A 12,147-nucleotide genomic window follows, 5' to 3' on the forward strand; every position below is an offset into this window, starting at 1 on the left:
TTTGCGGTCTGATTGCTTTTAATTGTAATGCGTTTTCTTAATTTTATACAATATCCATAACCACTTTAATAAGAAGTTTAAGAAGTGTATACCTTTTATCCTTCTGTTTCTAAGAGATATTTTGAATAATATGATCATATCAAGTATGAATCAAAGTATCAAAATATCAAACTATCAAATATGAAGAATATCATCATAATCATCCTTATGATGGTAGTTGCGATTCGTTTGTAGTTGGTGGATTGAGTGGTGGAGACAGAAAGCTGTAGAGTAGGTGCCTTCCCTCGATGAGTCTTTCTACACCCTGGAGGCATTATGCAATAATAATAATAATAATAATAATAATAATAATAATATAGCCACTCATTCGTTTATACAGTGCCAATTGAACTGCTAGCTAAAACGTTATGTTAATTCTTTTGGTACTCATAAGGAAGAAAGTCTAAAAAGCTTTTTGTCTGTTTATTTTACAACATTCTTTAGAATTTCCACAAAGAAGCATAGGAGTGATAAGATGCATCCAGAAATAATTAAGATAAAAGCGCCGAAAAGATGCTTTATTTGAAGAACTGTGTTTTTCGAACTTGATTTCGACTTCAATAGCACTGGTAATTCTTTAAGGAACAATTCAAAATTTCTCCACTTGATATCCAGTCCTGCTTCGATAATTTTCAGTACTCTAGAAAGAAAATGTTTAAAAAATAATTTATAGTCTAATAAATGCTCAAATAGTCTCAAAATGCATACACAGGATAACTCATGCAGAATGTCCCTCGAAATTCATACTCTTAATACTCTCGTACTCCCTAGGATATTTCAATTCCCACTTAACCCCCCAACTATATAATAAGAAACTAACTTTTAACAGCAAATCTACTTTATGTACAGGGTAGTTCATAAGTTAACTTCTACTGAGGAACAACAGTCACTAAAATTTCATTATAGAATGTATTATTATTTTAAATGTTAATTTATTTCTTTGATATTAATAATTTATTAATATATTCTGCCAATATTTTTTCGGCTCAAATATGGATTCTCTGACTGCCATATTACTTTTTTGGGGCCATTGCGCAGTAGCCAATTGCAATTGACTACTGCGCAATGGTGATACAACCTCTGTCTTTATTTTTATATATACGAGGGTGGTCGGAAAAGATTTCAGCCTCGACCATAGATGGCAAAGCTATCGGCAAGGTTTTCGTTAAGTTGGTACATCTGTCAAAAGCATGTATGTGAAATTGCAAATCATTCTATCAAGTAGTTTGTTTTTTAGCTGTCTGAAGCAAAAATGTTGTCTGTAACCCTTGAAATGGATAAAATTGAGTATCGTGCGGTTATACAATTCTTTGTTAAAGAAGGTTTAACCCAAACGAAATTCATTTGAAGTTCAAAAAGTTTATGGGCACTCTTTTCCTTCGTTTTCGACAATTAAGAAATGGGCTGACCAGTTTACAATTGGCGGTCCAAGCCTTGAAGATGATCCACGTGAAAGATGTCCAAAAAGTGTAACAACACCACAAATAAGTGATCAAGTGCACGATATGATATTGAATGACCGGCGAGTCTATAGACTATAGACTCGCCGGTCATTCAATATGAAGAACTGCATATGAAAAAGCTTTGCACAAGATGGGTGCCGCGCTTGCTCACAGCAGATCAAAAACGCACTAGCATGAAAATCTCTGAACAGTACTTGGAGTGTTTTAATAAGAGCAAAACTGATTTTATACGTCGATTTATTACTATGGATGATACGTGGATTTACCGTTATACACCAGAATCCAAACAGCAGTCAAAACAGTGGACAGAAGCCGGTTGTTCAGCGCCAAAGAAGACAAAGTCGGTTCCATCAGCACGAAAGGTCATGGCATCGATGTTTTGGGATTCTAAACGCATTTTGTTTATTAATTATCTTGAAAAGGGTAAAACAATAACCGGGGAATATTATTCCGATCTTTTAATCGGACGACGAAAAAATTCGTGAGAAAAGACCCGGTGTGCAGTACAAAAACAATCATATTTCATCAGGACAATGCATCTGTTCACAAAGTTGTTTTGGCAATGAGAAAATTAAGGAGTCTGCACTACGAATTGTTGGAACATCCACCGTATTCCCCAGATTTGGCTCCCTCTGACTTCTGTCTATTCCCCAAAATAAAACGCTTCCTCGCTGGTCAGAATTTTTCTTCTAATCAACAGGTGATTGCAGCTGTACAGGGGTATTTTGCAGATCGTACTGAGAACCACTACATGGTCGGGATAATGACGCTGGAGCATCGCGGAAATCAATGCATTAGTCTTAAGGGAGATTATTTTGAAAAATAAAAATAATTTTAAAATAATAAATTGTTTCATTCTTAGGGAGAGAAGGTTTCAGACCCCCTCGTAAAATAATTGGTGTATTTATATAATTATACTGAACTTTAGAATAAATATCTTGGAAAGATTTCTTTTAAAGTTTTATGTTATATGTTTTACATAAATTATAATAAAAGTAAAAAGATAATAAATTCCTGTACTCGTCATTATTATCCGCTTGATTAAATATCAGAAGTTCGCCTTTCAGATAACAATGGTAATCATTATTTCGTAATACTCACGTGATACTCAGAGCTTCTCTACATGGATGGGAATGCTGGATGTACATTCCTCCAGAAAGGGAATAAAACTCTTCCTTTCCTATATAGAAATTTTGTCTCCCGTGATCAACAGACAGTATTGTAATTAAACCATCGCTATAAAGAAAAGCATATTTGTCTCTTAGAACTCTACTCACGCCCTCTTGCATTGAGTTTACCAGAGAACTTTCGTGATGCACTATGTGATTCCTAATAATATCCAATGCTTCGCTACCTCCAGCATTCTACAAGAAAAATTAAAATATATATTAAATTAAGAGTAATATTTGAGAATGTAATCTTTCAAAATGTAGAGGATAACAATCTCATGGTAGATTTGATAATCTTGTTAAACGCCTTCTGCCTTTTCAATTAATAAGTTTTCTAAGTAACCAGTGTAATTTCTTCACTACAAATAATTTTCTATAAATTTAAATATTTGTATAATAATAACTTCCTTGAGCGATCCTGCTTAAAATTTCAAATAATCTGATTTAAAATAAATTTAAGCTCATAAATTAAATAAAATTTATTCCATACTAAAGATGAGTTAGTACATCTCATACGGATGTGGAGAGAGTTTCCTCCGGATACTCTGGTTTTTTCATCCTTGAAAACAAATAGACCAGAAACTACTGGCGATTTATAGACAATATTACATTACGACCACTTCGATGCTGTTCAAAGTTGGAATAGCCATACAAATTATCTACATAACAAACTCAGTATAATAGCAAGCAAACTATATCGATTAAAAGACATTTCTCCGACACACAGAAATATTAATCTATAAAGCATTAAGTGAAAACATTTTAAGATACGCAAAAGACATCATAGGCAATCTGCGCAGACTACAAACTTAACAGATTACAATCGTTGCAAAATAAAATGGCAAAACTGATATTCTGGGAACAAAAAGAACAGCCCACACATATGCAGGTAGCAAAGAGAACACAAAATATTTAAGGTGAAGCCATTATGACACTGCACAATCAAGTTAAAATATTACTTCTGTCCAACCTACAGAGTAACCAGAACTACATATCATAACAAGACCACAGTCAATAAACTGCATAACATATAATTATAATAATCACTACGGTAAAGCCAGCCGAAGATTCTACATACCAGACATGATCAACAAATTGCCATTCGACGACAAAAACCTTGGGACCTACAGAGAACTGAAACCGGTGCTATATAAATATTATAGCAGGACTGAAAATTAGAAAGAAATTTCTCTTTCTCTCTCTCTCTCTCTCTCACACACACACACATACACAAACCTATAACAAACCCCTCTTAAACACCATTACAAGGACGCATGCAAAAAAGTTAAACCGTGCTCAAGCAGTGGTAGTCTGTGGGCGCGTGTATTCGCCATTACACGTCAACCTCTCTCTCTATATATATATCTATATATATATATGTCTGTGTGTGTGTATGTGTGTGTAGAGGTGGGGGGAGAACCTCTGTAGCTCACTCAGTATAAACTAAAGCTTTTTGTCGGAAAGACCTGGGTTTGATTCCGTCAGTGAAGTGAGGAACCCTTTTATCTGGTCTCTTTCGAGTAAAGGTGAGTTAGCCGGTCTCATACGAAGGTAGAGGATTATTTCATTCGGAAACTCGGGTTTTTTGTCCCACAAAACAGGCAAACTGGCCCCGTGAACACACCTGATTACAGTCATGAATAGGTCCAAGCCATATGCTGGTCCCGAGCCAGGATAAAAAATTGGGGGAGGGAAGGGGAGCAATGATGATCTATCCTATACAAATGTCACCAGGAATGCTTTGTGGGCAATGCCTACAACGCCACCTACGGTCTGAAACGACTGAAATAAGATATTCACCTAACATATTTGTTGTGAACAAAAATTAAATAGTAATACTTCAATTGTATATTTGTAAATAATCTGTATATGTGAAGACGATAATAAACTTTGTCAAAAAAATTATTATTACTTATACATTTTGATTTTTTAAATGAAATATACCAGTCACAGTGGTAATAATAGTATCCCTCCTATACTCATCATATTCATCTAACAAAACATAGTATTTCTATTAAATTTGTAATTAAAGAACGCACAAACTCACCTCAAAATAGGTGTGTGTTGCCGTGTTCTTCACTGTTCCGCATAGAATATCCCCTTTCTTTACAGCTTTTGCTAATTCTTGAATGGTTTCTATAGGTCGATCACGTACGACAACTGTCATGAAGGACAGTAGAAGATTGCAATAAGCTGCTATAATCACAAACTGCGACAACAACCAGAATATAAAGAATATCTTGTAAGCTCTGTACTGGAGAATTTTATCATTCCTAGCTGTAAAATAGGTTGATTAGCTTTAGTTCTGTTTTCACACTATAACTTCGTTGTTAGTTAAACATCAGTATCATAATATGCACATCATTTTGTTATTCTTACCCTGGTTAAGCATGCTTGCTATTACAATCCACATGGCTTCCCATATGTTGATCCGCGGACCACGATGAATTTGGAATGATGCCCACGCAATAGCATATATGCAGCAAGAAATGAAGATTGCGGATATTCCAAATAGGAGCCACAACTGAGGGGGGAGAAAATGTTAATTTGAACTAAGGTTTGTTAAAATATTCACATTTGGATTCTAATGAAGTGAATAAGCATATATATATATATATATATATATATATATATATATATATATATATATATATATACATATCACTAGGGTCTAAATTTCAATAATTAAACAAAAAACTGAATATAAAATACGAACGAGAAAAAGAAAATTACATTAACCACAAGTTAACTAACAAACATGCACTGGTGTCTACACAAGAGGACGAGGAAAGGTTAAGTCTGACTGGTGTCCTACCCCCATCCTTGACTACGTAGATTTCAAAAAATAAAACATTTAAGTATTTTGTGGCCGATTACTGAAATTGTTAGAATGGAACCCAGTGCATTTACATTTCTTCCCGTTATTTTTTTGCTTCAATTTGCCCGGCGTAAACCGAGTCATACTTGTTCATAAGCATATGATATATGATTAGAAGCAGTGCTTTTTTCTGGCGGTACGCAACGGTACGCAGTACCGGCACCTTTTTTCTTAAGGTTTTAAAAATTTGCGATTTATTGACAGCAAAATGTATTATAAATATTCCGGTAGTTGATACTGTGTTCACGAATTGAATTTTCAGTTTTGATTGTAACAGGGTACCAACATAAGTTGGAACCCTGCTTTCCTGTTTCATAGGTTGGTACGCAATCGGAAACAGGAAGTTGTGTTCACTTCCGATTGCTTCCAATATCAGTTTATCAGTTCTATATTCACTCTGCAACAGGCAGGTGTTCACGTGAGTTTTGAATTAATCTAAGTTAAATCAGTACAATCATTCTTCAAAATGAATAAAATAAGGGTGATAATGATTGCCCCGAATGTTGGACACTTTGCAGAAAAATGACTTCTGCGAGAAAAACGAGTGGCTGCATATCAAGAATAAAATGTTGGGCAGTAAAGTTTGTTGTGATGTCGGAAGTTGTTAAATGAAATCATTAATTTAACAACTTTGAAGACGAAATAAATTTACAGGAACTTAAATGCCTAGACATGGGATATATTCTTCATTCTGCAAATGCTTGCATTAATATTGTGAGCCATATCGCAAATGAAATGTGAAAAACATTAATAGACAATATATTGAACTCCAAGAACAAAATATCGTTACTTATTGATGAATCGACAACTGTGAATAACATAACAAGATTGATTGTTATTGTTCGTGTAGTTCTTCCTGAACTTTCGGCTTCTGTTAGTATTTTCCTAGATTTGATCGAATTATCAGATGTAACTGCTGGAGGAATTCTAAACTTTTTAATTAGTCATCTTGAGTGTTTAGGATTATCCGAAGATTACTTATAGGAGTATTTATTGTCTGTAACTTGTGATGGTGCAGCAGTGTTGTTTGGTGCGCGTAATGGTGTAAGGAGGCTAATGCAAGAGACGTTTCCTAGTGTTATTTTCTGGAAATGTGCTAGCCATCGTCTGGAATTGTCTGTTAGTGACACAGTGAACAATGTGGCAGGAGTGAATTGCTTTACGAGTTTCATGGACAAACTTTATGTGACTTATCGTGGTTCTCCTAAGAATGCTAGGGTACTACAGGAATGTGCAGCGACTCTAGAACTTCAACTTCTTAAAATTGGCAGAATTTTAAGCACTCACTGGATTTCATCTACGTAGTTTTCGCAATGTTTCTGCAGTGTGGCAAGACTTTGAAGCCCTCGTCCATCACTTTTTGGAGCAAAAGAAGACAGCAGAAGAAGCAAAATAGATCGCTTTCTTTATGAGGGCCTTTTAAGAAAAATAACATCATGGGAGTTTGTTCTTGATTTCGCCCTTATGCTCTCCAAGAACTTAATTAACTAAGTCTAGATTTACAAGAGAGAAATATTGACTTATACAAAGCAGACAGGAAGATAAAGAATACAGTTCAACTTTTTGACGAACGAATTGAAAATCCTTGCCCGTACTACAGTATTTCTCTTCAAATTCAGAAGAACATGAAGTTCAAAGGGATTGAGTTCCACAAAAGTGAAAGACACAGTCCTGCAATAAGTTCATCTGCTTCCTATAAAAGTCTGAAAGAAGCTGTTGGAAAGCGTCTGCTTGAAGGAGATGATGCTGATTTGCCTGAATGTGCTAAGATTTTTGATTTCAAGTTTTGGCCAGAAAATCCTGGGAAGCATCTGACATTTGGAGAAATTGAAATTAAAAAGTTAGCACGCAAATTTCGCTTAAATGAAAGAGAAGCAGTTCGTGGTTTCCGTGAATATCTTCAAGAAAATAAAGTCCCCAACATACTATTTCCTCTAAAGCACACTTTGGGCACAATTGCAATATCTTCCAGTGAATATAAAAGGGGTTTCTCTCAGATGAATCTTATAGTAACTTCATCTAGGTCTCTGCTTGTACGGACAACTTCTGCACTGATGTTCATTAGGATAGTAGGACTTCCTCTCACTCAGTTCAACCCTAGCAAATATGTGGACTCATGGCTGCTCCGAGGTCGTCATTCTGCAGTTGATGCGAAAAGCAAGAAGCGATCTGGAGACGACGAGGGTATATCGGAGGATATGTTAAAAGTGTGGAAGTTGCTGTAATAGCATCTTCATGGTGAGAACCGGCACCTTTTTTCCAGAAAAAAAGCACTGATTAGAAGTATACACAGTTTACTTAAACTTCGATATCATGTATATCATTTACATTAAACTACGAATTGTAAAAGCTGGCAAAAATAAATCGATTTAAACGATTTATCGCATATGTCCGAAACAATCTTCACCAGTGCTATCGAAACTTACAGAAGTCATTCATACCAGTTATTATCAAGAATTTTTGTTAAATATCTAATACGGTGGTTTTTTAATCACATTACTAAATAACGTTATTGAGTAATGACCATATATGGTTATTACACGTCTGATAACTCGATTTTAATTAGAAATGGAACATGACAAAAATCTAATAATTAACATAACAAACCGAAGAAAAGGACGTCACTGAAATCTTAATTCAAATAATATTTAATTATATTTAATTAATTTACCATAAAAAGGATGATTTAATTACAGTACAGTGCTTTATTTTAATTGTTTTTTCATCTTTTGTTATCCACTGGAACCATTGCTTTTATAGACATGTAGTTTTACATGCAGAAATATTATTTCGAAAATACAAGAATATACATTAATAATACTAATTAATAAAAATAAAAGCACTTACATTAGAGGTGAAGGGATAAGCCAACACCTCTGGTTTCAGCTCAGCTTTTGGTGCTCTAGTAACGAATACCATTTTTAAACTGTAATACGGATGAATGAAATCTGCAGCTAAATTCCGCTGAATATTGTTAGTTAACGGAGTACCTAAAACATCTGCTTTCTAAAGAGGTAAGGAAAAACGTTTAATATTTTTCTAAGCGAATTTTTCGTAATATACAGCAATCGCGTTTAATATCGGCAAACAAATTAGGAAATAAAATATCACACAAGAAATAATTATACTCATAATTATTTCTTGAGATAGGATAATGGTGATTATTATTTTAAAGTAATAACACAATTATTTTGTCCTTGTGTAATATAATGTATTTAATCGAATTGGATTGTTGGCATGCAACTAATACGTCACACAGTTTCCATGGCAACTGTAGGTTCTTGCTTATCATCGTCGATAAAAAAATAGTGGTAATAAAATTTTCGCAAAAATGCTAAACTGTTCATTTCAGTCCAATTTCTATTAAAAAGTTCATTTTAACGGTTTAATAGACTGTCAATTACATTTTATTAAATTATATTACCTGTCATAATTAATTATTCTAATTTAGATTGAATAAATTGAATTATATTTTGTATAATTCAAAATGCGTTTTGGATAATACTTGAAATTACCTGTTCGTAGACCATTCCTAAGATACCAGTATAACTTCCGTTAAACCTCCGACCATATTCGTTGTCTGGAGATTTCTTCAGTACAAGCCTTATTAAACAGAAGAATAATAAAAAGATGCAAGTTTTTCTACACATTTCAGAAACTTAAAAAACTTTAATATGTCACCAATATATACAGTACACTGAAGAAGCTTAAGTAACTTAAATACTCTCACTTAATAAGTGTACTATATATTAAATACTTTTAACCAACTAACTGCTTTATTCAATTGTTCTTACGAGTAGTCGTAGAACTCTTAAATACCCCATAAACAGTATTTCTAAATATTTCTGAGTACTCTATTCAAGATTTCGTAGTTTTTTAAAGTTTTTATTGTTTACTTACTTGAAATTGAGTGTCTCCGCCATCGTTTTCAAAAAGTGTCCTGCTAATCCTCCCCCGATAACCAAATTTCCCTTTTTGTCTTCGCCGACATTCAAAAATGGATTCTTGAAACACAAAAGAATGTTATTTTAACATGATTTTCAGTATAAAATCTATCATATTTTGGAAATAAAAACTATACTATTCTTTATAATAATTACTGGGTAACCAAGATCAAATATTTCCAGAAAATACGATTCAGCAACAATATAGGTAGTCCGTAATTTAAGCGTAGTAGACTATGAAAATCACATGAGAAATATGATAAAGATGATATATCAAGCAACGCATTCTTTCATAAGTTTTCTACTTTGGTAGTTGAATTATTGGTTGTTTGCTAACCTCGATTCTAAAGATCACGCATGAGCTGCCATCTCTGGTCGGTTTCGGTAACTAATTGAAAATATTTATTTTATTATACATCTAAAACCGTTATTCATTGCATTGTAACATGAAATGCGATCGTTATTTTTTTCACCTTACAGCATCATTATTTAAATGCAGTTTCTATATTTTTAAAATATTTTTGCAATAAGATATCTCTTTTAATTGTTTGCATAATTTTATACTTACCGTTTCATTTCTGAAGGTGAATATTAAAAATGGTTGTTTACTTTAACTTGCAAGGAGAGAGGTTTTCTGTGATCAGAAATGAGCGTAATTTAAGGTTAAAAGAATAACCACTTCTAGAAGTTAATTTTATAAAAATAACGAATGCGTTTCCATCTGTTGTTCAAATTTGAAATAATTTTATTTAATTTATTAAATAAATTCTACTCGCTAGTTATAAAATAAAAAACTCTAAAGTCATTCTCATTTTGTTCTCGGTATGCTTTCATTCTGAAAATTAGCAATTCTTCCTCTCTCAGTATTTCGATTTGTTTATTATCCTGTGACTCCTCAGCCGCGAAAGTTTGCACCTGTGGCACATTAGTATTAGTTCTGTAGTTGATTTTTTTCTATTTTTCTTAATTGTAAATCTTTTCTAAATTTAGTATTTTTTTACATAATCTGGAAACACTGCTGTAGAGATCAAGGAACCATTAATCCATTTCAGGTCTCCAATAAGCAGTGAGCTAGTCTCAAACTACATGATGAAATTCAAGTAAGAAATGAAAACACACCAAAGGCGGGATTAAAGAAATAAATTAATTCAAAAATAGATAATCTTTAACCAGTCCCACCCGATTCGAATGTACTGTAGGTTTACAATGCTACAATGCTTCGTAAACTTTACACACACACACACACACACACACACACACACACACACACACACACACACACACACATATAGAGATAGTTCAGAGTTCTAATCTAGTTTCCAACCAGCATTTTTTCTAACCATTTCTTCGAACGAGTCCCGTATTAGTCGATCTCTGGCACGAGCCAGAGATCGACTAATACGAGAAAATGGTCCTTTCCTAAATCATTAATATATTGATTAAACAACAATATTCCAAGGACGGGTCCTTGCAACACATTACTGCTCAACTTAAATCTGACAGATGCACATTCCCGCATATCACTTTCTGATGACTTTCCGTCAGCCACCCACTTATCCAAGTCAACAGGTGATATTTCAATTCCCTATCCTCTAGCTTATGCAACAATTTTTCATGTGGTATTCCATCGATCCTTCGCAAAGTCCAATAGTATCATAGTATATCCATTCCCTTTATTCAACTCAGCCGTAACATTATTATAAAATACGAGCAAATTGCTCAGACATGACCTCCTTTTAGAAAACACATGCTGTTCCTTAAAATATACCTTGTTTCTCCACCTATTTCTGTATATGCATGTTCTTACCAACTCCTCTAAAAAACTTTAAAACTACTTCAGAAATGCTGATAGGTCAATAGTTATACAATTCTTTGCACCCTCCATATGCAATGGGATCATCATACCTTCTTGCCATTCCTGTGAGATCGTTCCTGAGCTGACTCAAATTATGCAAATATGTCAAGGGCTTAGCCAGTTCGGCTGACCATTCCTTTAGCAAACGTGCTGATATACCATTTATCGCAAATACCGATTCTTATCCAATTTATGCAACAGCTCTAGAACTTCTTTTTCGTGGAAGTGCTAGCGGATTTTTTTTCTTTAGATATTTAATAGTGTTGTCATATATCGAAGCACTGTATATTTGATATGTATCGTAATAGATATTCCATCTTAGTATCCTCTAAAACTAGTTAATATTCCGTAAAAATAAAAATACATAAATAATATCAAATAAAATTCCCCAGTTTCTGCTTAACTATCTCAAGAAGTGAATTTCTGTTCCCACATTTGAAGGATAATACATAACTAAGATTCCTTAAAAATAGCATCATAGTTCAGAATACTTATCAAATTAATTTGGACCAAAATCGTTTTTCCCCTGTTGCGTTGCAAATATTTAATCAAGTCGCAAGTAGAACTTCTTCCTGATATCTCTTTTAAGAATTCTTTCCCAGAGCGCTAACTTAGTAAATATTTAGCTACACGTTTTGAAAAATACCAAACATCAGTTGCATATCAACAAAACTAAGACAGAAAGATGAATTTCGTGATGATAGTATGGGGTACGTCATAGTTTTGCTGGTAAATGGCATATCTGAAAATATGCATTTAGAATTCATGAAGATGGTGGAATGCAAAGGCGATTCTCTTC

The 12,147-nt window shown here is 33.8% G+C and overlaps 1 protein-coding gene across 1 annotated transcript; it reads right to left on the reverse strand.

Annotated features, from left to right (window-relative positions):
• Positions 1-447: 447 nt before the first annotated feature.
• Positions 448-8,491, reverse strand: LOC150094860 (putative glutamate receptor). The gene is made up of 4 exons (XM_090411474.1): positions 8,397-8,491; positions 4,719-5,195; positions 2,604-2,866; positions 448-679 (listed from the first exon to the last, which is right to left on the reverse strand). The coding sequence occupies exons 2-4, from the start codon at positions 4,836-4,838 to the stop codon at positions 463-465; spliced, it is 600 nt and encodes a 199-aa protein (XP_090267600.1). The 5' UTR covers positions 4,839-5,195; positions 8,397-8,491; the 3' UTR covers positions 448-462.
• Positions 8,492-12,147: the final 3,656 nt, after the last annotated feature.

Source organism: Typopeltis vanoorti, chromosome 21, assembly GCF_054136105.1.
Source record: "Typopeltis vanoorti isolate ZY-2024b chromosome 21, IOZ_Tvanoo_1.0, whole genome shotgun sequence".
NCBI lineage: Eukaryota > Metazoa > Arthropoda > Arachnida > Uropygi > Thelyphonidae > Typopeltis > Typopeltis vanoorti.